We start from the raw sequence: 25,865 nt of genomic DNA, 5'->3' as shown, positions 1-25,865 counted from the left end.
GTATGTTTTATGAATTTCCTTATTTTAGTAATATCATTATAAGAGTTGTTTTTCAGTTGGAATATCTGTGAGAGGCATTCACCTGTGAAGCATAATGCTATAGTCCTGTAAAACCCACTGACAAGTGCTTATTTTTTTCACCTGCAGTCATGTAAAAAAAAAGGTTTTCACAGGAATCTAGCAGTTCTGTGAAAAACGAAGTACATCCCATGATTCAATAACTTTTACAGTCATCTTCAACATCAATTACTTGAAATAATAATTTTCTGTATGATTTCATCAGTCTCTCACAATGTTGTGGAGGACTTTCGGGCCACTTTTCTTAACAACGTTGCTTCAATTCATTGAGGTTTGTGTGGATTTGATTATACTCAGCTCTCTTTATGCTCAGCATTTCTATCAGGTTGAGGTCTGAATTTTGACCTGGTCATTGCAACAGAGGAGTTTATGGTCAACTTAGTGACTGCAAGGTGCCAAGGCAAAACAAGCCTAAATTATAACTACTCCACCACCATAATTGACAGTTGGTATGAGGTTTGTGTGCTCATATGCTGTTTTTGCCAAATATGGCATATTATGACCAAACATCTGTCCGAAGGACATTGCCCCAGAAGTCCTGTGGATTGTCCAGATCCACGCTGCCATGTTCTTTTTAGAGAGACAGGGTTTTCATCTCCAACTCAAGATGTAGCATTGTGTTTTTCTGAGCTCTACCCAGTCTGACCTTTGGGTGAATTTACTGGGATGATCATTCCCAGATTGTGGCTTTGCCTTAACACACAGCACAATGCTTTACACCAGCAAACTGCCAAAATTTACAACTGGTCACACCTGCTGATGAGCAATAATCAAATGCATTCAAATAGCAGCACCTGACTGCTACTTACCCTCTTAATTACTATGGACAGAGTAAGGCTGGATGTAGTTTTTCATAAGACTTCGTAGACCCTGTAAAATCTCTCATTTCACAGGACTGTATGTACTGAACTGAACTGACAATTTGAATTCAGAATAAGAATACATTTACAAGTGAAGTCACTCTATTAACAGTCAAACAGTCCTGCCCACCTGGCCCCCTTAGAATGAGCTGATAACAAGCAATTAATTTAGTATATTTAATGAAGCCCTGAAAATCTTTACCTGAATACTATAAAATGCTACCTTAAAGTACTACATTAAGGTTGCATTTTATGGTATGCCTACATTAATTTACAGTTTGCAGTTAGTGTCTACATGAACTGCAATCAAGTCAATTTGACATCCATCTAAAGGCAAAATATTTTTGTTCATGGCAATATTTTCTTTAATCAGATTTGACCATTATTATTATGCAGTTTTTCATTTCAACACTAGAAACACACCAATTCCATGTCTGTGACATGGAGTAACAGTAAAAAACATTGGCATTCTGGATGTTTTATCTGTTTTCTTATAATTTCACTGTGAAAACTACAAAAAGTGCATTTTGGGTATACTCCCAAGGACCATATCACCCTGCAGGATATGCGACTTCTTAAACAAAATATAGCAAATTCTACTTTTTATACATATACTTTGACACCAGGCTCATCCTTCATACTCATCCCCTTGCAGTGAATACATCTGTGTTTTATGTTGTTGTTAACAGTTTCGTCACATCAATCAAGGAATTACAGATCCTGAAGAGGTTAAGCAAAGTCCTTCCAATCACAAGCACACAAAAGCATAAACCTACAGATCCTTTTTGTTTTGCAGTTAGTCGATTTTATATAGCACAAATGCCATTTAACTTAATACTGGGTCTAGATACTTCTTCCTGCTCTTAATCTGTAAGAACAGGAACCCTCCTTGTGCAGACACTGCCACAACAAAAGACATTTATAATAGCGTGGTGATTTGACAAGTTAGGTAACTGCAGTAGAGTTTCTGGATCTAATCTCTGGTTAAAGTGGGGAGTCATTGTGTACTATGACAAAATGTGACAGCGCTGAATATAAAACACCTCTACAGAAGTCTTATCTTTTCTTACACAAGCATACTATTCAACAGAGTTAGAACAATCTCAACTCCTTCAGTAACATATACCAAAGTTCTTTGTTTAATTCACTTGTTCACTGTAACACAGCAGTTTGGGTTGGAACCATGGAGGAAACTGTAAAATTATGCTGTGACTTTTCCAGAACAGTTATGAATTTGGTGTGACTCATCAACAGGCTGGAAGGAACAACCTCGAGCTCTAAGGAAGAGGAGGGTGGAAATCTGAGGCTGGCACTGACAGAGAAGCCTCAATAATCAGTGTGGCTCTGCATTCACAAGTCTTGTCACATTTTTTTTTTATGTACTACAGGAAGTCAGAGTTTTAGTTTTTCTCAACTTAATCTTATCCTCTGTCCCACGCAGTAATACTGAGAACCAGTAGGAGTCCTTGAACACAATAAATCCCCTACCTAGAGGCAGTGACAGTGGGTTTCTCTTCTAAATACTCAGCTTTTGTTAAAAATTTGGCTAATATAGTCCAGGGAAGTATCATGTCTTTTGTTTAGTCAGTTGTGCCTGGCTGTGTTTGAATTTGATTGTTTGGCTCAGCACTGCTGCACTGGGCACTTCAGCAAATAAACCCACACGCTGTAGGTGCAGCCAAGACTAAATAGACCTGAGTGCCATGGCATAAAATTGTGTTGCTCCTCTGCTTAAATGTACAACATTCGTAGTATTACAAATAAACAGTGAAGACCCAGGTAGCTTTTCCATTCAGAACAGGAATTTTGACACATCAACAGCAAAGATTTGTCTCTGCATTTAACCACAAACAAACCAATGTAGCCTACATATCATCACCACAATCTCTATAGTTAGTTTCTATTGCCTTTTCTAAATTCTTCATCTGCACTGGAGAATTAACAGTGTGCATGACGTAGCTCCTCAGATTGCTTGAGGTGCAGTGTTACAAAAACTGTTCCCCTAATTAATTGATTGGTCAGTCGGGAAATTAATTTATAACAGCTTTGACGTGCAATTAATTAAATAAGTTGCAAATGAATCAGAAAGGACCGACATATTTGAATTCTAGATTCAAAGTAGTGATCATAAGCATAACCTGTACAATACTACATACCTGATTATTGATAATTAACAATTTAAATAAGTAACAAATTCAGGCCTGAACAAAATATTACATTTAGTTATACTTTTAATACAAAATTAGGAATGCGTTTGTTAGGTTATTTAATGCAATATAATGGAAATATTTGTTTTCGATCATAGTCCATGCCAACAGTTTTTTGAATGTTAAAAATCATGGATAGGGACTGATTATTTATTCATTTACTTCAAGGCTGACTGAGGTTATTTTTCATTGTTAGCACTCATGAAATGTAGGTCTGAAAAGTGAATCAATCCCTAACCTCTGAAACCTCTGCTACTATCATGACATTTACAGGGTTGCAGACCAGAGTGCAATACTACAAAGTGAGATTAATGGGTTGGAGATAATCAGATTTCCCTGTGTCCTGAAAGTATCTCTATTTTTACCTGGCTAAATCAGTGTGTGGTAAATTCAAGCTGAACACACAACCTGGTCGAAGCAGGTTATGTTCAGGGTTTTGATTTAAAATCATCTTAGGCTACCACGTTCTAATCATTTAAAAAATATATATATTATATTTGGAGCCCTTTTTTGTGCCATATTGATTCTGCGCTGGGAAATATGTTTGTCCAAGCTGTACCTTACTAACATCACAAATGAAGCGCAGCCAGTTTAGAGTTTCATGGCTCTAATGTGTCACTTTAACATTAAAATAAACTGGCCACCCCCAAAATTTGCTGCCTCCCTCCAAGACTGTCCTGTGTTGGTAATGATTTTAATAAATGTGAGCACAAGAGAGGAAGACACCTTACAAAGAGTTTCAACATGAACTTGTGCTTTATTCCTATGTATACAATTTTTGTCATTATGTCCCTAATGATTTCCCATTGTCACCCCTACTGCTGCGTCCGGTGCTACCCCAATATTTTTAGTGGCCCCCATATAGCCACCACTGTGAAAAAATTCTGGAGGCGCCCTTGCCGTGATTAAGAGGGTATGGCAGCTCTAACCATGTCTGGTCTTATAAAACAGGCAAGTTTAGCAGATGCAGGCTCAGCAGCACTTTCAGATTAGCATCTGTGAGAGTGAAGCAGCTGTTTTGCCAACACTCCACTTTTTTTTTTCATTCATATTTTAAACCGCCTGTGGATGTTGACAGTTGACCGTGTCTCACACTGCTCAACCCTTTTGATGATGTACTGCTGTGTTTCTCAGCCTGTTTCAGATACCTGGTCCTCACCTGATTTTCCTTTTTTTTTTTTTTTTTTTCGCAAAAATGACATCACTCCTTTGCTTTGCCCATGGATTTATGGCTGCGACTGAAATGCATGTCTGCAAAAATAAGTGTTAGTATGGAGGGAAAGAAGAGTATGGAGATGGACTGGTACCTGGAGGTGGCTGAGCACGATCCACGCTGCAGGAAGTAGGGAGACGAAACTGAATCCCTGTAAGGAACAAGCAACACTGGTTAGGCAGAAAAGATGCAGGGTAGGAACACAGTAATGCTCAACAGTAAATCATCTTAGATATATATATATATATATATCTACCATAACAGACTAAGAATTATTGAAAATTGTTTACAGGATATATTGTCTTAGTTTATGCAATCCTTAATTCAATCATTTACAGGTGATAAGAGAGAGAAACACAGGTATGCTCAGTTTACATCAGTGCTTTTGTTTTTCCCAATAGATCTAAATGCATTTGTTTTGCAATCATTTCTTATGAGTAATTTACATTAACAGTCCTGCTGTAATGAACTTAACGCTTCACATTATAAAGAAAACACATTTAAATGCTCATATTTGCTCAACTCTAAGACACTGACTGTGTTTCTGTCTCAAAATGCAGACGTTCTAATGACACTGGCACAACTTAAACACAGTTTAATGGGCAATGCTCATAGGCAGTATTCCTTTGAGGAGTCAAAACCTTGTGTCTGATAACAAGGCTTTTATTGTCAGAGAAGAGTGAGAGTATATTAGGATAGACTTTGTTCTGTTCCATCTGCCAATATTTTATAAAAACATCTTTGTACATTTTAAAATGAAAAAAGAATGGCAAATGATGATCTGACGAGGCTAAACAAAAAGCCATTAAGCTATATTTATTTTAGTAAAATTAGGCTGAAAAACTTTCAAAGAGTCAATAAATATCTAGGCTATTAGGAATTTTGCCCATCAGTGTTGCCTGAATATCCTAACCATTTCTCAGGATCTCGTGATCTGTCAGTACTACTTATCAGGTCTGCGTTAACTTTTAAGTCAGTAGGCAAGTTATTAATGCATAAAAACATTCACTGTAACATGCATTATCTAAATCTCTACCTTTTCATATTACACATAATTAGAAGACACACAGAGCATAAATCATCACCATAAATATGAATAAGCAAGCCATATTAAAAAATCCAGGATGCAGTCAAATATTTTTGGATTATTTCAGTTAATGGTTTTCATATTATTTCATATTGAAGTAGTTCTTTCTGTAAGGTCAGCAAATTGAAATTAGACTGCTGAATTAGCCAATCCAGACTATTTACTTACACTACCAAAATGATGTTTAGACAGTAAGGAAGTAAGATGAGATGTGCTGAGACAGCCAGACAAAGAACATGTTTAGACTAAAAAGTAAAGCAGTCTCCTATTCTCATTCTTAATGTGAAGACTGGCTTTGACTGATGTAGTAAAAAACATTGCATGTTGTATTTCAGCATATGGATCTTTTTGAAGTTTCACTTTTGGCATTTTTAAAATTTCACACGAAATGGTTACGATCACCCTATGACCAAATGCGTTTCTGTTTGTATTTGATCTCATGAGTTTTAGTCACACTTTACATGAAGTGCAAGTACATGGGCACACATAAAAAACACTTATCACTACTTTACAATTACAATTAAATTAAAACATTTGAAATTAGCATATTTTGCATATGTGGTGCAGATTCCCAATTGATTATATCGGCACAATTAGGGAAAATAAAAGAGAAACCTTTTGTACTTACATGGACTTTATGTAAAGTGCAACCCAATACTATTCCATAACAATAATTTTGGTGCAAAAAATATAACAGACCTCCACTCTCGTGCTTTTCAGCCAGACCTCTCAAACCTTTTGCTTCTTTGTGTTCAACACTTAAATTTCAGAAAAACCGTTGGGAAAAGTTCTGACAGTGTCTCCGCTCCGTCCGACTCCCGCCATTTGTGCCAGAGGCTGTTCTTGCCATAGTTGTGGACTCAGACTGGCAAAGAGGCTGGTAAGATGCTGTTCTTACTCAGATCAGGGTTGTGGGTTAATGATATGCAATGACTGACGAGCTGTGTACATGAGCATGGGGGCTGCGGATGTAACAAAATGAAGGTGAAATCTTCCGTGTTGCTGTGTTTTATTTAACTCTAGCTATAGAGAGAGTTAATGTCTAGTTTCACTTCAGTTTGACAAGGATAATGATAAAAATGGAACTTTGGTGTTTCTGTTATCTGAGTAATTTTGTTGCAATCAAAAAGATTTCCTAAGAAATTAGAGACAAGCGCATACTTTATATGGAAAACTAGCAAAAAGTATTTTCTGTTTTACGTAACAGCATACATATAGCATGTAGTATACAACTTTTTTTCCCTAAAGTTTGTTCCCTAAACTTTGACTGAGCCAAAATAAATAACTGTGTCTGGCAAAAGCAACAAGGAAAAAGAGAAATAGAGAATTTTCTTTTCCTTGTTCCTATTCAGGCCCTATACTCTGTCCTGTGTTTAAACCTGAATATGACACTGGTGTTTTGAAAAGATGGAGTGGATTGATTGGTAAATGGATGACTGAATGGATGATTTGACGTAGGACAACTAGTTATACCTGACGGTGTGTAGAGGTCAATTGCAGATGATTCTATTGGGTTTACAAAATGTTTAAATTTAAATTTGTGTAGCCCTTTCTTTTACAATAAAACAAACATGTTGTTCATTGCCACATACATATATACATACAGTGGTGATGCCCCCATGGATGCAAGGTGGATTAACCTTGTATGTATGAGTATTTCAGAACAAACCAATACAAATCAATGGCCTAAACTACCACTTTTTTTCAGTGTAATAACCCCCCCCCCCCGGCTGTTAAAACCAAAGTAAAGTTACTTGTACACTGTAAGCTCAAAGGTGTTGTCAAAAACAAAGACCAACATGATAAAAATTAGAAAAGGGTTTCCTGAGATTAGGTTAGTATATTTTGAGTGTGCAAAGACAACATGCTGGACTAATGTTGGGAATTCAATAGCACTCCATCTAAAACGTAAGTAGGCCTATCCTGGACGCTGTACTATGAAGCAAGATAAACATACCCAGGGTATGTTAGCTGGCTTCACTTACCCTAACATCAGTAAAAAGGTCAATAAGTTGACCCAGGGTTTATCAGTCTAGCTACAATTGTATATATGACCAGTGATAAACATGGCTAGGTAAACTGGCAGCAGAACAACAGACTTTTCAAAAGAAGATAACACTATTATTGGAAAAATATGAAGAGGTTAAATACACAAATAGATCTAAAGTAACAAAGTTATTGCAGACAAATGACCAGTATGAGAGTCTAATTGGCTATATCAATATAGGTTATCTATCTGAACCCAATAAGGAAAGTCTGCAAATATGCATTTTTTCAGCTGCAGTCCTGATGAGGTTCAACTATAGGAGTAAAGGCTTGACATTATGCAATTCAAGCATAGGCTTAGACTATATACAGTATTAATTCTGTTATAATAAATCCATGAGTCCAAAAATGCACCCTGTTATCGGATTGCATATTAATGCTTATAGAACAAAAGTTTAAAAAAAAGAAAATAATTTGACCCAAACCGGAAAAAGCAAGGAATAAAGTTCCTTGGTTATTGGTTAGTGGTGACTTCATAGCTTTTAATCTGTAATCTTAAACAGAACCTGCTCCAGAGCATCTTAGGTCTGCAGAATTAGTTACCATGGGGATATACCCCTAACTTTATAATAGCAGAAACCCAGGGTTAACTCAGAAGCTACCTGGATAAGTCCAAATCCTGCTTTGTAGTACAGGCCTGTGGTTTATCAAAAGATTTGTTTCACAGAAACTGAGAAGTAACTATAGGATATGACTGTTAGTGGGCTAACATGTTCTAGGTTTGCTACAGTATATCTAGTCATCTCACTACGAACAGAGAGTTTAAGATTACTCATAAGTTAATTTATCTACTGAGAGCCCCCGATTACAAGTTTAACATGATTTGTAGCCTGCTTGAAAAAAAATACACTTTCTGGTATATTTAAAAATAAACATATCAGTGTCCAAAATACCCAAATCTTCTACCATGATGTGAGACGGTAGAATGCTATAAAATACCATTTACACCACCCCATTTAAAATGAAAATAGTGTCTATCTTTCTCTTAAAACTAATCCTAAAGCAACTGCTAAAAACAAGTGACTTTACTACACATTAACAAAGGTATATTAAGCATTGATTTGTGGTGGTTTGTAGAAGAAAGCTGTTATGCTGGTCAGAACCTGCCTTAAACACAGTGTGTGCTGATTTTACTCCCCTCGGTTTTCATAAAGAAAAATATATACAATGGTTAAAGCAAGAGGGTGAATCACTGCTAAAACTAATGAATTTAAACAGAACTATAATATTAAAAGAAATGAACAAAAAATTAATTATGGTCTTTGTTAAAAGGCTTCATGCACATCTCAGTTAAATTAGGAGGCAGTTGTGCAGAAAAGATTTTAAAAGTATATTGTTCAAAATTGCCAGTGGCTAACACTAGGCCAACATGTGGGTATTTTTTGTTATATGACAAACTTTTTTTCTTTTTTTGAAAAAGATCCAGAACTGCTATAAAATCTTAATATAAAATTGAACTCAATTTTGAAACAGATGAAAACAATGAAATGTATTATACATACTTATACATGATGGCATATTTAACTTATGATATCTCATTTTTATCAAGTGAAAATGTTAATGACAGACAAAATGTATGAAAAACATACAAAAAAGATAGAATAAAGCGGTTCCCTACCAGACCTACCGTACTCTCTACGCCCCCCAGCTAAGCTACGGAGGCCTAAAATGGGGGAAACGACAAAAAAGGAAAACAAACAAACAAACAAAAACAAAAAAGGTGATAGCTTAGTAGAAAAGCAAGACATATTGAGAGGGTCAAAGTAAAAGACACTGTGCCAGGCTTGTGTTGTGTATTTGCAGTGTGTTGAAGAGTATATAGATTTTGGACACAAAAAAATGCTATCAGTGCCGTGAGGTCAGTCGCATCTTTGAACGCCACTGTAAAGCTATGATCCCTATTTTTCCATTTTGAATTATCATAAACATCATAAACATTTCAATCCATTGTTTTATATCAATTTATGAAAAATACATAAGGCCAATAAAAGTTTGAAATAAATAATCACAAGAAACACCACAATAAGCAAAAATAAAAGAGGAAAAAACGTATCACACAGTTTTCATTCATTTAACAAAATAAGCATAAGCTAACAAGTGCAGGCTAAACTATCATTTAAAAAGAATGCTTTCTTTTTTTTCTTTTTTAATTTGACAAAATCGTATTCACTTAACAATGCAGTCTGAGATCCCTGAAAATTAGCTTGTTTTCTCCAAGACACCATAAATAAATGCAGGAAGAGAACACAGGGATAGAAAAAGATTTATATTGAAGCAGTGTTACAGGTTCAGGTGAGATCAGATTCCATCCAAAAACCCCTGTCCCATTAACTGGACTTCACAGAGTTGGCACAGTTGTTGCATCATATCTCTGGATGACAAGGAAATGTAAACAAAAACTAATGGCAAAATTGACTACATATTGAAACATATTAGATACTGTAGACAGAATTTCTTACAAATAGTTATATATTTCATTACAGAAAATATGGTTGCATGATAAAAAATAATTGCAAATACCCTTTGTCTATTTCATCTTCGGTCTGTTTTTTTAATATGTATATCCTTCACATATATGATTTGAAAATATTATTTAGATCTGTATTTTTGCTACATTTCAACTTGCTTCAAGGGAAGGGTAATATCTTTGAGCAAAGTAATAAAATGAAAATGAATGACTGGATTAAACTTATATTTAAAAAAATTTGGTGCATTCCCTGGCATCAATCAGTCATGAGTTTGCAGTTTAGTTGTATATAGATCGAGAAGAATGTTAAGCATTTGTACAGCATTTCCAAATATATTATTGGAGGCCTATTTTCTAATTTGGCTGTATTTGGTAAAATTGTTATATGATTATTCAGTTTTTTGTATGCAGTGTCACAAAACATGTAGATGCTACTACATAGCTGGAATCTCATCCCCTCCCCCCCAAAAATCGTAGATTCTTAGGTACATACAGGCTAAATTAGTAGAAATGTGGATGAAACAACTTTTTTGCAGCCAACACTTAAGGAAACCTTAGCGTTGCCCATGGCTCATGCAGAAATAAGAACGTTTTTTTTCCAAAGAGTCACCAATATTTTCTGAAAATGTGATTCCATTTCCGAAATTGATGACCGGCATGAAGGCTCAACATAAACGTTCATATCTAAAACTGTTAAAATGTAGCTACATACAACAAGAAACAAAGGACTTGCATAGAATGAATGAACGCAGATTGGAGACGTCACGATTGGCCAGTCTTCAGCACCTTTTAAATTAGTTTACATTCCCCAAACAATGGGAAACAATGTAAGAGAATGCCACTGCAGTCCCCTCTTAAGCATTCAAAAAGCAGAATTATGAACACAAGCCTATCCAAATGTTTTTCATATTTGTACATGTATCATATATATATATATATATATATATATATATATATATACACACATATATATATATATATATATATGTGTATATATATACTTCATACTAAAATGATTATAGGCTAAATGTTGTCACAGTCATAAGCCTTTCACTGTAATCTTTTATGATTTTATGATTTAATTATGCTACCCCAACCTGTAATGGTCTGTAATGAAAATTTCAACGTCTTATGTTTAGGTTAAAGCTAAATTAAATAAGTTACAATGTTTTAAAATGTATAATCAGTATTGCAAATAGTAGACAATCATAGCAATACACTTGAGCTCATCCGTATATGTCCTAATAAAACCACAACTTTGGACTTGTTGTCAAACATCCCCATCTACAGATTGAAATTTAGTCAGGTGTTTGAGCTCAGGTTTAACAGCTTGCTGAAACAGGTGTAGGATACTCCTACAGCAGAAACTCAAAAGGAAATGTCTGCCTTCCTCCTTTTGTGGCTTCAACATTAATTCTGATTCACCTTTGTACAACTGTCAGCTTATCAAAATGCCGCTTTATTCTGTGAATATTGTTTTTTTGGGTCGTGCAAAACAGGAAGAAGAACCACTCTCTTTATAAATTGAGAGATGATGCCTCTTCTTTATTTAAAGTCCTTGCTGAAGGTTCACATTTCAGTCGGGGTTTGATACATATAGGCTTCCGGTGGTCCTGTGCTGCAGTCCAAAGATAAGTCCTGTCAAACTTGTTTGCTGTTGGACTCTTTTTCCACACCTTTCAGTATTAACTTTGGTATGCCTTGCAGGTATAATGTGACAATGGAGGGGATGAGGGCAATATCAGTGGCTAATGAGCAACTATTATTTTATAAGTAAGAGGCAGAATGAGCAGTTAGCCAAATAGAGCAGATGATTCTGGGCTCCCACCCATTAGGGCTTGACAGGAGCCCAGCTAAGCCATCACTAGTGAGGCGGTGTTAGTACATTCAGTGGCACTATACTGCACCTCTGGGGACATATCGAAGAGGTAGAGGCCCTCAGTGGCTCTGATTGTCTACTTACAGGGACCAGTGTTTCTCTGTTATAGTGATGAACAGCCTCAGCATTTTATCACTGGAGAAATATGATAGGATTTAGATCAAATATATGTTTTTTCAGAGCTAAAATAAAATAAATGTGACTAGTTAAGACATTTTTCATAACAGTTGAAGAACATTCACTTAAAACAACAGGTGAAACACTGTTATGAACTTCTGACTTCATCATGATGTGCAAAAAACAGTGGGGTGATGAACAGGATGAAACAAATAAAGATGGACATTGAAGACTGGTAAACGTGTGTTTGGTTTAGAAACCCAGTTACTACTTTAACCCCTCTCAGCGCTTTCAGAACACAGTATGTTTGTAACTGCAAACAGTACAAGTATTGAATATAAGTTTCTCTATTTACAAAATGATACATTTATATACATATACAGAGTTTCAACATAAATGCAGTTTGTGCAGGAATGAGTTGAAGCCAGTACATTCAAACTTGATAATTTCTGTGAATTCCCCTTTACTGTTTTACGCTTTGCTGGCTGTTTGACTTCATAGTCAATCAGAATAATTTATCGTAAACAATTCTGGTCAGGGACTAGGTCCTCAGAGCTTTGAGACAGTGCAATCCATACAGTGTTCCAGAGAATAGGACTTTTAAACAATTTATGAGGGTTATGACAGATTGTTTTCACCACTACCTGCTGTTTCCTAAACTACTGTTTGATCTTTATGCTGCGTGGTTCATCAGTTCACCACTGAAAATATGCTCATATGTTGGAAATTAAAAAGAAAAATGCCCATTTCAACTGGAACTGGCTACAAAATGGAAGAAGGCAATGGCAAAGGAATGCTTTGATCACGATAACTGAAACATAAATTATATATCAATATATCCTTAAATAATGTATTCATCTTTAATGCATTCATTAAAAAACTAGGGTTTATAAAGTTATTCACAGTATTTTTTCAGGTGCTTAAGAGAATGTTTCTACATGAAGAGAAACTGGAATGAACATGAGCTATTCAAATTCATGTGCAGAAACAGACTGAGATATGCGTCACCTCACATTGGCTGATAGTTGAGTTATATAGTTAAATATACCTCAAATTTCCAATCATGATTACTTAAATTGGCTTTTTTGAGTATTTAAGACAGCGGAGGGAAGATGATGCTGCACTCGTTGGCACTTGAGGATCTGAATATCAGTCACATTCTCCCTCAGATTATGATGTCACCTCATTCTGGTGTGAAACAAAATAATTACTTTGTTCGATGGCTAAGCAAGACACTTGTTAAAAGATTGCTTGAACAATAGTGAAACCTGTTCAAGAGATGACAGACTCTGTGTCTGCATAGCGTAAAGGGACATCTAATAACAGCATGGTTCTGCTCCCCTTTTCTGAATTTTCAGGTTTTCAGCCCGTTTTCCTTATTTCATTTTCCAATTACATGTATGTATGGCTAAAATGACATAGAAAGGTATGACATGGGCCCACTGGTGTACTTCCTGCTCCACAGTTCTAGACTGGCGCTTCTGTGACCACCTGTGTGGCCAGTTGTGTCTGGCTGCTTATGAGCCTTTTGCTTTTTGTTGATCTCCCATGGGAAATCCTCTATTGGAAGTGGGCTGGCGGGGCTGCCTGACCCCTCTGGCGTGCTTTCAGGAGTTCCCTCTATAATCTCAATTCGAGGTGGGTCCATCAAATCCATGATACTGAAGGGTGCTGGCTCGGGTTGGCACATCACTGACTTGTCCTCTGTGTTTTGTCGTACAGACCAGCTTGAGCCTGCTTGAATTCCTATGGAAACTCTGTCATCTGTTTGTGTGGTGCTGTCGCTGCAGGGCTCCCGGCACAAAGTCCACATGTTGTAGCACTGAGTAAAGTTGAAGAAGTTGCTGTTGAAAGTTTTTAATTCCCCACAGACATCTCTGCGCAGCTCTGCTAGTTCGTAGCGCATTGCAGAGATTTCATCCTTCCACTGCATGTTGAAGGCAGCGACCATGTTAGCAGACTCCTTAAAGGCCTGAATGGCCTGAGGAACCGGTTGCTCAGAGGTGGCTATTGGTGAGGCGGTAGGGACCCTGTATGAAGGTGGAGGTGCCGGTGGGATCGAGATGGCTGTTACCGTGGAGCTAGTACTGTGCTGGCTGCGTGCAGCAGCAGTTTCTCTCTCTAGCCTCTCGAGCTCCGCATAGGCAGAGGAGCTAGCACCATCATCATCCTCGATCATGTCATCATTTAGTAAGGATGTTCCATCCAATACATCATATCCCTCTGGAAGAAAAATGTGAATATGCAAACAGAAGGACATTCAGGGTGAAAAGAACAGCTGGAGTGGGATTTGACTGGGATTCTGATCTACAGTATAACACATATCTATGGAAAACATACAGTATGTGAGTGGAAAGTTCCAAAGATGTACAAGCTCTGATCTATTGATTTCCCATTTGGTTTGACAGGTTTAACGTTAAGTAACGCGTCTGCACCCACCACAAGCATTAGAAATGTGCACGGCTAAGATGTAGGTGAATATCGGTCAGCCAAAACCTGCTTAAAAATGCACCTTTACTGAAATATGCTTTTCAGTTCTCTTACTCCACAAAGGCAACGATTATGACCTAACTCACATACTGCAGGCTTTTCACAATGTTTTTACACTGCCTTCTCAGTCATCTCAAGGCTTCTTTCCATCTTTTCACTGCACAGCACAACAAAGAGTGGAATTAAACATGAAATACATCAATCATTATCAAATCATAGATTCATTTTTTTTCTGAGAACCCTTTCTCAAACCATGTCAAATGTTTCTGACTTACTTAAAATTTGTGCAATTTTGTGCAAAAGAAAAGATGCAAAGGGAGTAGAAGAATCACAAGAAGCAGATATGAACCCTATTGAACATATCAGGTCCAAGGTGGCTGATTTAGACCATGTGAAATATTCAAACCCGGTGAGGGCTGCACCAGGGAGAGGCTGCAATCCCACAGTCCAAGACAGTTGACAAAATCACTGCCAAGAGTTAGACTCTGCCACAAGTGGCCTTTTGAAAAGAAGCCAGATTTTCATGAAAGAAAAGAAAAAAAGTTCACACATGTACAACAGGTAGATGCTGCGCTCACAAATGATTGGAGACAGTGGCAATGCGATAACATTCACTGCTATTTTATGCTGAAGCATGAAAACATTCTGAAGAGTCTGGGCAGAACATACCGCATACATTTACACTTACAATGTGGTCTAAGAACACTTAAAATAGAGACGTGGTAAACAACTCACAAAAGCCAGCATCACATTCATCACTGTAATCAATATTCAGCATTACCAGTGCTCTAAAAATAAATCAACATGTCTGAGGTTTTATGAGTTGTTTGACACCATGTTTGCTACTTGGGATAACATAAGGCGATATTTCTACCAACTACATATAAACTTTATCTGCTATTTTTTACTGAGAAGGCAGTGCAAAAACACACATATACATAGATATATGTATGCGTGTCAACATTAAAATACCTGCAACAATCATCACTGATGCCTCCAGTTGTTCTTTCCCCTTGGTTATCCTTCAAGAGGTGGATGGTCAAATGGAGAGGGGTTTGCTGTTCGTCTGCCCTACGGAGCACCATGGGGTCCCTTCCCCACTCAATGGCCCACTAGCCTCAGGGTTTGGGTCATAAGTTGCTTACAGTTTAATAATAATAGTAATAATCTAGTACTGAAGACTAACATAAAAACAGGATTCCATGAATAAGCGATTCTCTCTTATTTTATTTTATTTTATGGCCACTATTCACGCATAATTATAGTGCATCCCAAAAACAAGTAATATTTACAGTACGGGTTGTATGGGAGGTGGCAGTACTGTATATTTTATCAGCATCCAGGGAGTCCTTTCTCTGAACTGCTACAGTCTTATATTGCATGTTGTAATCGATGCATTATGCTAATCTTGGTAATACAATTTCAGAACATAATGTACAGTCAACTGCTTGTTTTCGCCCATGTTGAGCTGACAGATTTGGAGCAGAGTTAAATGAATAGCGTTAAGCAAATAAGACGGTGGGATTGGAGAACACTCCTTTGTCCTCAGTACTTCTGTCACATCGTAGAAATCGTAGATGGAAACCCAATTGAGAATGAAAGGATAAAAAACAAAAACAAAAGTCCAGATTCAACAAGAAAACAAAGGCAACAAAATGAATAAAACTGCAAATGTCTCCAATATTAAATTGACAGAAAAGTGTACAAAAACAGTAAAAATCCAGGTAATCCATAATATTAAAAAAATGCATGTAATTAGAGAAAAAAAATGTTTCAATAGGGTTCATAGCTTTACTCTTGCAGGCAAACACCAAATACACTCAGTGAGGGAGTTACCGGAAAGACTGTGCTTGCACAAAGAACCTGAAATGCTAAATAAAGGGACATATTGTTTGAACTGTGTCACAAAAAACCTTGAAATTATTGCATTTTTACATTGACATATCATTCATTGGGACACTTGTTAGCATTAACTCAAGTTTCATGCAACACAGTACAACAATACTGTTAGTAAAGTTTTTTTCTTTCAAACTCTAACATGTGTAGTGTAGTTTCTTTGTGCAACCAGCATGTAGGTGTGCATATGTACTAGCTGCTAAAGCTTGTTGACTTACCTTAAATTGTTTGTTTTGGGGTTTTTTTTTAACATTTTTTTTATTTTATGTAGCCAATTGCAATGTCCGTTACAAAGTTTGTGCTAATGGGGAGTACAGGTGAATGCTTTGTCCAGTGTGTCCTCTCAAACAAGTATATCAGTGACCTACTGCTCCCCTGCCCCCTGGCCCATTTTGTTTTTCACCCCTCCCTAAGTAACTCACACGCTTTTCATAATACATAAATAACACCACACTTTAACATGCTTTGGTTCGGGTCTGTTCCTTTTAGGCATGCCATGTAATGCGGCTGTGCTGTGTTATTATACTGTGTACTATGGCCATGTGTTGCCATCTTAATGTTTAAAATGTAGCTCTCCCACCCCTATCCTAGATTAAAGCTCGGCAACACCACAACTGACCAATCAGAAGCTTGGCTAATGATGCATGACTCATGCAACGTAACACACAAGCAGGTCCATCTAAACAACTGGGAGTATGCAGTGGCAAAAAAACAAACACACGTACACCATAGCTTCCAAAGAAAATAACTGGAATCATTCAGCCCGGCATCTCTGAAGCTCAAGGGTTCCCCACTGTACATATTTAGGTATGTCAAGTTTGTGCGCATGTATAGGATATATGAAGATATGTAATCTAAGCCCTCTCTTATTCAGGGGGGGGATTGTTTTACCTGTTGTGGATCTGAGAGTTGAAGTGACAGTGGAGGATGTCATTGAAGGCAAGCAGTCGTCATCTTGGGAATAACCAGCCTGAATTGCACGGAGGTAACTGTGGCTTCGAGTGCGGAACGAACCAGGCAGGTCCAAGGCCTCCATGGCCTGGGATTCTACTTCACTAAAAACGGACTCGCAAACTGACTCAAACTGGCCATTGATCTCAGTCTCACTCACCTGAGAGACAAAAACAGGAATAGCAGTCCTTAATTTTTCCTCTTCCTTTCTCTTTCTCACTTTGATTCTTCCCCTTTGCACAGCAAATATGAAGGAGTGTTAGCATAAGGAAACGCCGCTGTCAGTTTCGACCTTAAACTGAATAAATGTCAGATCAAATGGGGGGAAAAAAATTCAGATGACAACAAAAAAACAATAAGAAAAATAGCCAGTTTGAGTTATAAAGCAATAAATTGATCACAAAAGACGTTCTATACAGTATACTGAATGCTAACAGATGGAAGATATCTCATAAGTCGTGGAAGAGCTTAGAAGTACAATAAACTGCTCTGTGTAACAAGATTCATTTGTTAATGTGAAAATCATGTACTCATCAAAGGGAAATGTTATTTTACAGCTAAGTGCTGAACGTGTCTCTGTAGTGTAGTAGTTAAAGCATTTGCCTAACCACCAATAGATCCCCAGTTCAATCCTACGAGGAGACACAAATCCCTTTGGGGCTGCGTCAGGAAGGACATCTGGCACGAAAACTCTGCCAAATCAAACATGTGGAGTTTACCTGTTGTGGAAACTCCTTGTGAACGAGGGAAGAGATAAAAATAGCTTCTTCTTTTAGTGATACAAATTGTGTTGGCTGCATACTTTTGTTTATATTTGAATTATTTAACACTTTTTGTAAATGTTGATGTACTATTGAGATAATATTGCCTTTTCATTATTACTTTAGCCTTTACTATTTAAAAACGGGAATGATTTGCTATTAATTAGACCTTTTCCAGTAATGGAAAACTAGGTGTTAGCACGTAAGGGTGTAAACTGATTTTTCAACCTGTGTTTTAGCCAAAATCTCTCCTCATTGTTACTCCATGTACGTATTGAAGGTCCAATGGTGGCTGTGTCTCAGATCTTGCAGCAGTAACCACATCTTAAGCCACCATGGAGGTCCAAACGGACTTAATTTATCCAAATGTATAGATTCATAGGAGAAGAAGGTATTTGAATTTGAATTTATTTGAATGATGATGTTGGTTCAAAACGTGTATTTATTTCATCTCCAGGCCTACACTAGTACTGTAGTGTATTGCTCGAGGGTGACAAAAAAGCCCTGTCAACCAAAACAAACGAGTTGGCATGCTAAAACAACACTAGGCTCATTAACTGTGTATCAGTAGCCTGTTCCAGATATCAAGATGCAAACTTGCTGATGTGACACTGATGTCCTAATTTAATAATTATGTGTAATTTCACATTTTTTTTTATGAGCAGATAACACTTCAGAAACAAACTGTAAACCATGTTGGACTGTGCCTGGACATAAGCTTTCAGATAAATCATCTGTACCCAAACAGTAAAAGCAATAAGTTATTCCAATTTCGTTTGACTGATATAGCCAAGGCTTTGTCTACAACAGGGATGTCAAACTCGCTTTACATTGTGGGCCACACAAAGCCCACTTTGAACTTAATTGGGCCAGACCAGTGAAATGCCCCTTTCTGTCATTGTAAAGAGATTTAACAACACATTTAATCCCTGAGGTATCTTAATATTAGATAAAGAAGTCTAATTCAACAGCATGTGTCTTTTTGTACATAATAAAGAAATTGTGCTGTAGTTAATGAAAGAAATCACAGGAAAAATTCTAGTAGTTAATTTCCCAGACTTCCCTGTAAATATAAAACAGAAGTTTCTTGTTAACTCACTATAGACCCATTAGTCTACAGTAAATAGTAGATAGCGAATGTAAGTTTATTTTTTTATCTACAACTTATTGACTTTAGTGTGGTATTAATGACCAAGTGGGAGGTCTTAATTGTAGTAGTAACACTTATGAAAGTACAGTGAAAAGTCCATAATTCAAGCCCTCCTTCATATTTTCCAAAGACATCTAGTAGGCCGGATTGGAGTCTTTGCCCAGCTGATTCTGGCTCCTGGGCCTTATGTTTGACACCCCTGCTCTGCAATCTAATAATCAGGGGACCTCCCTTGGGTGCTTAGTGCCTCTGTGCTGTCCTCAGCACAGTGCTACTACATACAAACTGATATAAGCTCTCAGTGATGTGTCCAGGTGTTGCCTCTGTGTAATGCATGTGTTTGAGACTCACCTGGCTGACGCAGCTAGCCTGACTGAGGGTGCTGACGGCGCGCATGTAGCTCTGGTTGCGAGAGCGGAAGGGCGGGGGATGAAAGGTGGCGGGGTCCAGCGTGACACTAGGGTGGGGCTGTATATCTCTTGTGGTTTGCAAGTGGTAGCCCTGGCTGAACAAGGACAGGGGGCAGGGACAGACACGATTTCACAGTTCAAAAGCCACAAAGGTAACATCTGGAACACACTGTAGTTTATAAATCCGCTGGTTAGCATCTGTTGGCACGGCCTTGTTTGTGATTAAATGAAAATGAACTTCTACCCTCTCACTTCTACATGATACCCCCTCACCCCTCTCATTTTTAAATATCCTCTAGTTCCATGATAAAACAGTAGTTCATTCATCCCAAAATCATAGAGAGCATGCATAGCTAGGCTGTGGCTCTTATTAGGGAAACAGTGACAGCATGGAGTTACAGTAAGAGATTATTACATTCTCCACCAGAGGATAAACAAAACATAAGAGCTGTTTTGTTTGTGGACAAAAGCAAAAGTGATCAGTTCCCCACTGAGATGATGGTAACAAAATTAGCACTCAGTGGCAGTAGAGATGACGGATTCACGACTGCTCCCTAGCTTCAAGAATTTGGCTGCGTTTGAAAGTCACAGTGCCTGAAAACAAACAGTCACAGAGAACAATAAATTGGGGGGAAAAGCTGTGTTTTAGCTTAGGTAGAGCAATGACATCACGAATACGCCAATTAAAAAACACTCTGTATGTTGTTCTGGTTTAGCATGAAAAAGATACACATGGTCACCATTTACCAGCGAGAGATCATTAGGAAATCATTAAATGGAGGTGGTAAGATCCTGAGAAGCGAAATCTATCTGTTCTAAAACAGCCAACTGATGTACACTGTGCTTTAAAAAGTAACATCACACAAATCATCTGGATAATTAATCTCAATTTGTCCAGTGCAGAACCTTTTGCAACATGTTATTTGTATGTTAACCCTGATTAGAATAATTATCAACAAAATACTATTTACCACATTTATATTAATGAGTAGATCACATTAGAGTGAAAGTGAATGGTAAAACTGTCAATAATTAAGGTTTGTTGTAATTGTGAAGGCAACACAGTAGTGCAGGAGGGTCTTGGGTTTGGCTCCACAGGTCAACTGGGGCCTTTCTATGTGGAGATTGCATGCTCTCCCTTTGTCAAAGTCTGTCTAGGATCAAAACACAGACATATATACTCCACACTTGGCTGGGTTACAGAACAAACCCGTCACTTCCCCCAAGGCTTTTCATCAAGCAGTGTTAACTTTAACGTATGCCCTTCCATGTGTCACCTCTCCTGCATTTGAACCGGCTCTCTTTCTTTCTTCTTTTGACAGAATTGTCAGCAATAGCGTGATGCGGCGATGCAGTGTTTGTGTATGGTATATCAGAAATTTATATCAAACTCAAAACCAGTTGGTGCCACAGCAATCACCAGAGCACGGCTGCAGCTGACCCATGAAACAGTTGTAGAAATACAGTGCTTGGCAGGCAATGCCTAAGACCAAAAAAGAGCCAACCACACCAACCATACAAGCCAACAAAGGAACTATTGTTTTCCAAAGTAACTTCACTTGAAATCACCTGACTGTTCAATTTAGTCATATCTCTCAGGGACAGCTTAACAAAAAGCAGCATTAACAAACAGCAATTTTACTTTGACAGCATGTAGGCAGAGCAGTGAGACTGTTTATTTATATAGACGACTCTGAATGTTCTTGCTTTGAGCACCAACTAAACACAGCATGCAGCAACATTTTGTTAGCAGCAAGTGTTGCATCAAAACTCCCAACTTTCCACTTGTATTGAAGTATGAAAAAAAACAACTTGTGTCCTCAGCGTTGACTCCAATAAATTCTAGCCAAGCAACAATTAACACTGAAATCCAAGCAGCTCAACTGGTTGACCCTGAAGCAACACCAGAGATACTGCTATTGATGAGCGTTGGTTTTGTCATGTAAATATTTGAAACTTGTGAAATAAAAGGGAAATGAATCACAGTGCATCATCTTACCTTTTTTTGAGTAAGACCTTAGTGAACCCATGATAAAAACTGGAATATTTAAATGAATACACAGCATTGCCGTGGGCACACTAAGTCAATACGTTAGGCAACCAGGCCTACCTGTGGGAGTCTAAATGGGGTCTCTGCATGGCTGATTTGAGGACAAGAGCATCTGACCGAATGGTCTTTTGTGGAGAGGTCTTAGGGCTGGTGTCAGAGTCCCCACTTTCATCATCCACCTCTCCCATTGCTTTAACATAGCTACTGCTTCGCATCCGCCGACATGGGATCTCGTCATCCTTCTCACCTGGGTATCCACTCCACTCATCTTGGGGCACCTGTGGAAGATGGCACACCTACATTTAATACAATACAGACATTTATAACAATTAGGTCGAAGTAGTCCAGGATATTACTTGTTATTCCTGCAAGTCTGTGATAAAACGATGATGAGTACTATAGCAATATTTAGCCATGTACAAAATATACAGCTTTGACAGGGTTGTGTAAATGAAAGATATTCGCAAATACAGCTTGAAAATTACCCATATAAGTGTGAAAAGTGTATCAGCTATGTGTTTTTTAACCTAAATGGAAAAATCAAGTAAAGGAATTGTGTATCACAGTGATGCCAAGGATGTTATCATTGAAAATATAAAGTTGTGAGACCGTAACATAAAGCAAATTTTTTAATAATTATAAAGATTTATCCAAGTGGTTTCACAGCAGTGTACAAACGTTGGTCTCCACCTGTACCTAATTTTGGGCTGATTAAGAAATAATAACTGGTTACTTTGTTACGTGGACTTGTTCAACTGCTTGTTAACATAAATATACAATCAGCCAACTCAGTGCAGTTCGGTGTATTTAGGCATGAAATGTCCTATTGGAGTTCAAACTGAGCTTCAGGAAGAAAGGTGATTTAAGTGACATTGAACATGGTCATATATTGGGATTTTTTCCCACATAAACATATATAGAGATATGAGAAATAGTCATGATTTAACAAGAAGGGCAATTACTTTTACACACAGGACCAACTTTTTTCCCTTAATCAATTAAATCATAAAAACTGCATTTTGTATTTACTCTGGTTATCTTTGTCTAATATTAAAATGTGTTTGTTTGATCTGAAACACATAAGTGTGACAAATAAAACTAGGAAATCAGGAAGAGGGCAAATGCTTGTTCACACTGCTTTTTTTCCATTCATAAATGTTTAGGTAGCCCAAAACTCCCCAGCCCATCACTAAATTACGGAGTGAAATTCATTATCACATTTCTTAGAAGTAAAGTAAAATGGCACTTTACATCCGCACGGTCAACATTCAGTTGAATGGACAGGGTTCAGCATCCTTTTTAGCAAATCGCTCATAATGCAAATCAAAATGTGGCCATATTTAAAGGATTTTTGGGAAGCAAATGAACACATTTGGCAAGGAATCAGTATGTATTTTTATGCACGCACAGAAAAGGCAGCCAATCATACCCCTGAGGCTTGGGCTGTAACTTTTAAGTCAGCATACTGTCATCACTGTAGTATTACTAATACAAAAACATACATGCTCTTCAATTAGCTTTGACTGTCAGCCAAATAAACACAAAATAAGCTTTTGGCATACTGCAGCTCAGAATAAGTTGTAAGGCAAATGTGATTAAAAACGACAAAAATAATGAACACTCATGTACAGTCATGTGAAAAAGAAAGGCTGACAGTATTCTATGCAGTCCTGTGAAAAACAAACTACACCCCATGAACCAGTAGCTTGTGACACCACCGTTAGCAGCAGTAATCGGTGAAGTAATTGTATTCTGTATGACTTTATCAGTCTCTCACATCGTTGTGAAGGAATTTTGGCCGACGCATCTTTACAGTTTTGCTTCAGTGCAAGCAAATGCTTATGTACAGCTCTCTTAATGTCCCGCCACCGCATTTCAATCAGACTGAGGTCTGGATTTTAACCAGAATATTGCAACACCTTGTTTCTTTTCTTTTTCCATCATTATGCTGTAGATTTGCTGGTGCACTTGGGAACATGGGGACATCCACCGCTAGGAATATTATGCCATTGTGTTAACACACACCTGAATGCTCCAGACCAGCAGAACTTCTGCTTTAACAAAGGTGGTCCCACTTGCTGATGATCAGTTAATTAAGTGCATTCGATTAGCAGCACTTGGCTGCTACTTACCGTACACCCCTGATTTCTATGGAAGCAGAAAGGCTGTACTCTTTCATGTGACTGTATGTATTAGATGCTCATAGCCATAACATTATATATTTGTAGCATAAATTGGTTTCAGTGTTTCAATTATAAGTACAATAAACAGGGACTTTGCTTAACACAGCAGCATCAAGATTAGCATAGTGAGTAAGTGATTCCGTTCTAATTACTCTACACTGTGCTGTGCAGTGCTGCAGATGTCTACACATAATAATTGCGCTGATTTAGTGATTTTGATAGAACAGAAATTATAGAGTATATCAAGTTCAACTCTTCAAAAATGATTATCTGTTATTGTTGGGTTGAATACACAGTGTATGTTTGAGCTTACAGTATCAGATTGATACTATTAAAAACAAGGTTCATGGGTTCTTCAATTGCACCCTGGTTTAATTCTTATGAAGATGGACAGCTACAGTGGCCATGTGTCACCAGTGTTGGTCAAGTTACTTGAAAAAAGTACTCAGTAACTAATTACTGATTACTTCCCCCAAAAAGTAATCCCGTTACTTTACTGATTACTTATTTTCAAAAGTAATTAATTACTTAGTTACTTAGTTACTTTTTAAAAACACGATTTACAACCTGAAGAGGTGATAAAGCGATAGATCTTTCAGCCCAATTCTACTTTTTCTGCATAATCCATCATACAAAATGTAATCAAATGGAAAAGTCTCATTTTAAAACTTTTATAATTTTATTAATTTTAATCTTTTAACTTTATGCATCAAGCAAAAATTTAATTATATGCAACATTCTCTGACTGGAAGAAATTTGTTTAACATTTAAACCTATTTTCTGCACATTCCAGCACATAAAATATTTTTTTTTGTGTTTACACTCACTCTTTCAAATAGATGCAAGTAAAACACAGCAGAAAATAAATAAAATCAAAGACTAGCGGTCCTTTTGCTCTATTTTCACCTGTAAAGCAGGAGTTGGGTAGGCGGAGGTTTACCCTGGTGCAGGTGTGCCGCAGCGGTCAGTGGAAGGATACGGCAGTTTCTCTGTGAATTTCCCATTACGTGGTAGCACTCGGAGCTTGCTTGGAAGTTTAGGGGTTTTTTTCGCTGTAAAAAGATGTTTACTTCCCACGCACAATGCTAATGGACGCTAATGTTTTTGTCACTTTTTATGGAATCAAACTCAAAATAAGGTCAGTACTTCCACGCTTTAAACGCTGCACGCTCATACTCTCTCCCGTACTCGATATATGATCCATTGTTGATCTGCACACAGCTGTTGTCACGACCGTCGCACTCGCGTACGTCACTGTCATGAGACATTCTCGCAAAAAAAATCACGGTTTTAGTAACGCAGTAACGCAGCGTTCCTACGGGAAAGTAACGGTAATCTAATTACCGTTTTTGCAATAGTAATCCCTTACTTTACTCGTTACTTGAAAAAAGTAATCGGATTACAGTAACACATTACCATCTCTGTGTGTCACACACTGATTCTGCTAACAGCGTATTGATCAGGCATGTAGCAAGTACAGCAGTGTTAGTGTGTGGTGCAGCTAGCAGTAGTCCCAGTGGACAGACCAGTCTTAGCTCCTGGAACAACAAGCCCAGGCGCAGGACTGTTCTTCATGCTCTGCCAGTTACTCACTTTAGCCAGTCATACAGCGTGGCTGTTTCTCTGCCACAAGTGCTGAACTGCTCTCACAGAAAAGAAAGTGGCTCACACCCCTTTTTTTCTCCTGGAGGTGGAATATTGCTTTCTCTATCACTTCCATTCTCGCTGTCTGTTCTTGCTGCCCATGTCTTCATCTCTTCCCCTCATAATCTTTTTCTTTAGCACCCAATATCCTCTCTTACTCGACAGCCCTTGTGCTCAGTGGCGACAGGTGAGGGACTCAACAGCATAAGGCACTTATATAAAGCTTTTTTCTTCTGTATGGAAGGTGGCACATAGTAAAAAGTAGGAGGATTTACAGATGATTAAAGCAGGACCAACTGGGCTTCATCATCCTTAGTGTAAAGTATTCTGCTCAGATGTATTCCTCAACTGTTTTTGTAGTCAACATAAAACACGT

The 25,865-nt window shown here is 37.7% G+C and overlaps 1 protein-coding gene across 5 annotated transcripts in view; it reads right to left on the bottom strand.

Moving 5' to 3' along the window:
* dlgap2b (discs, large (Drosophila) homolog-associated protein 2b) overlaps nt 1-25,865 on the bottom strand; it is a 128,551-nt gene that overhangs the window by 18,417 nt on the left and 84,269 nt on the right. For 2 of the 5 annotated variants that reach the window (XM_026193824.1, XM_026193823.1), the window contains 5 exons: nt 21,723-21,940; nt 19,554-19,707; nt 17,232-17,451; nt 9,110-9,154; nt 4,453-4,509 (listed from right to left, as the gene is read on the bottom strand). In XM_026193824.1, the coding sequence (XP_026049609.1) occupies nt 4,453-4,509; nt 9,110-9,154; nt 17,232-17,451; nt 19,554-19,707; nt 21,723-21,940 (694 nt within the window). Of the gene's footprint in view, nt 1-4,452; nt 4,510-9,109; nt 9,155-10,948; nt 14,178-17,231; nt 17,452-19,553; nt 19,708-21,722; nt 21,941-25,865 lie in introns of those variants that run through there. The other 3 variants (XM_026193821.1, XM_026193822.1, XM_026193825.1) reach the window with 3 other exon arrangements.

The sequence above is a fragment of the Astatotilapia calliptera genome, chromosome 15 (assembly GCF_900246225.1).
Source record: "Astatotilapia calliptera chromosome 15, fAstCal1.2, whole genome shotgun sequence".
In the NCBI taxonomy this organism is placed as follows: Eukaryota; Metazoa; Chordata; class Actinopteri; order Cichliformes; family Cichlidae; genus Astatotilapia; species Astatotilapia calliptera.
This window is presented reverse-complemented; position numbering and strand designations above follow the sequence as displayed.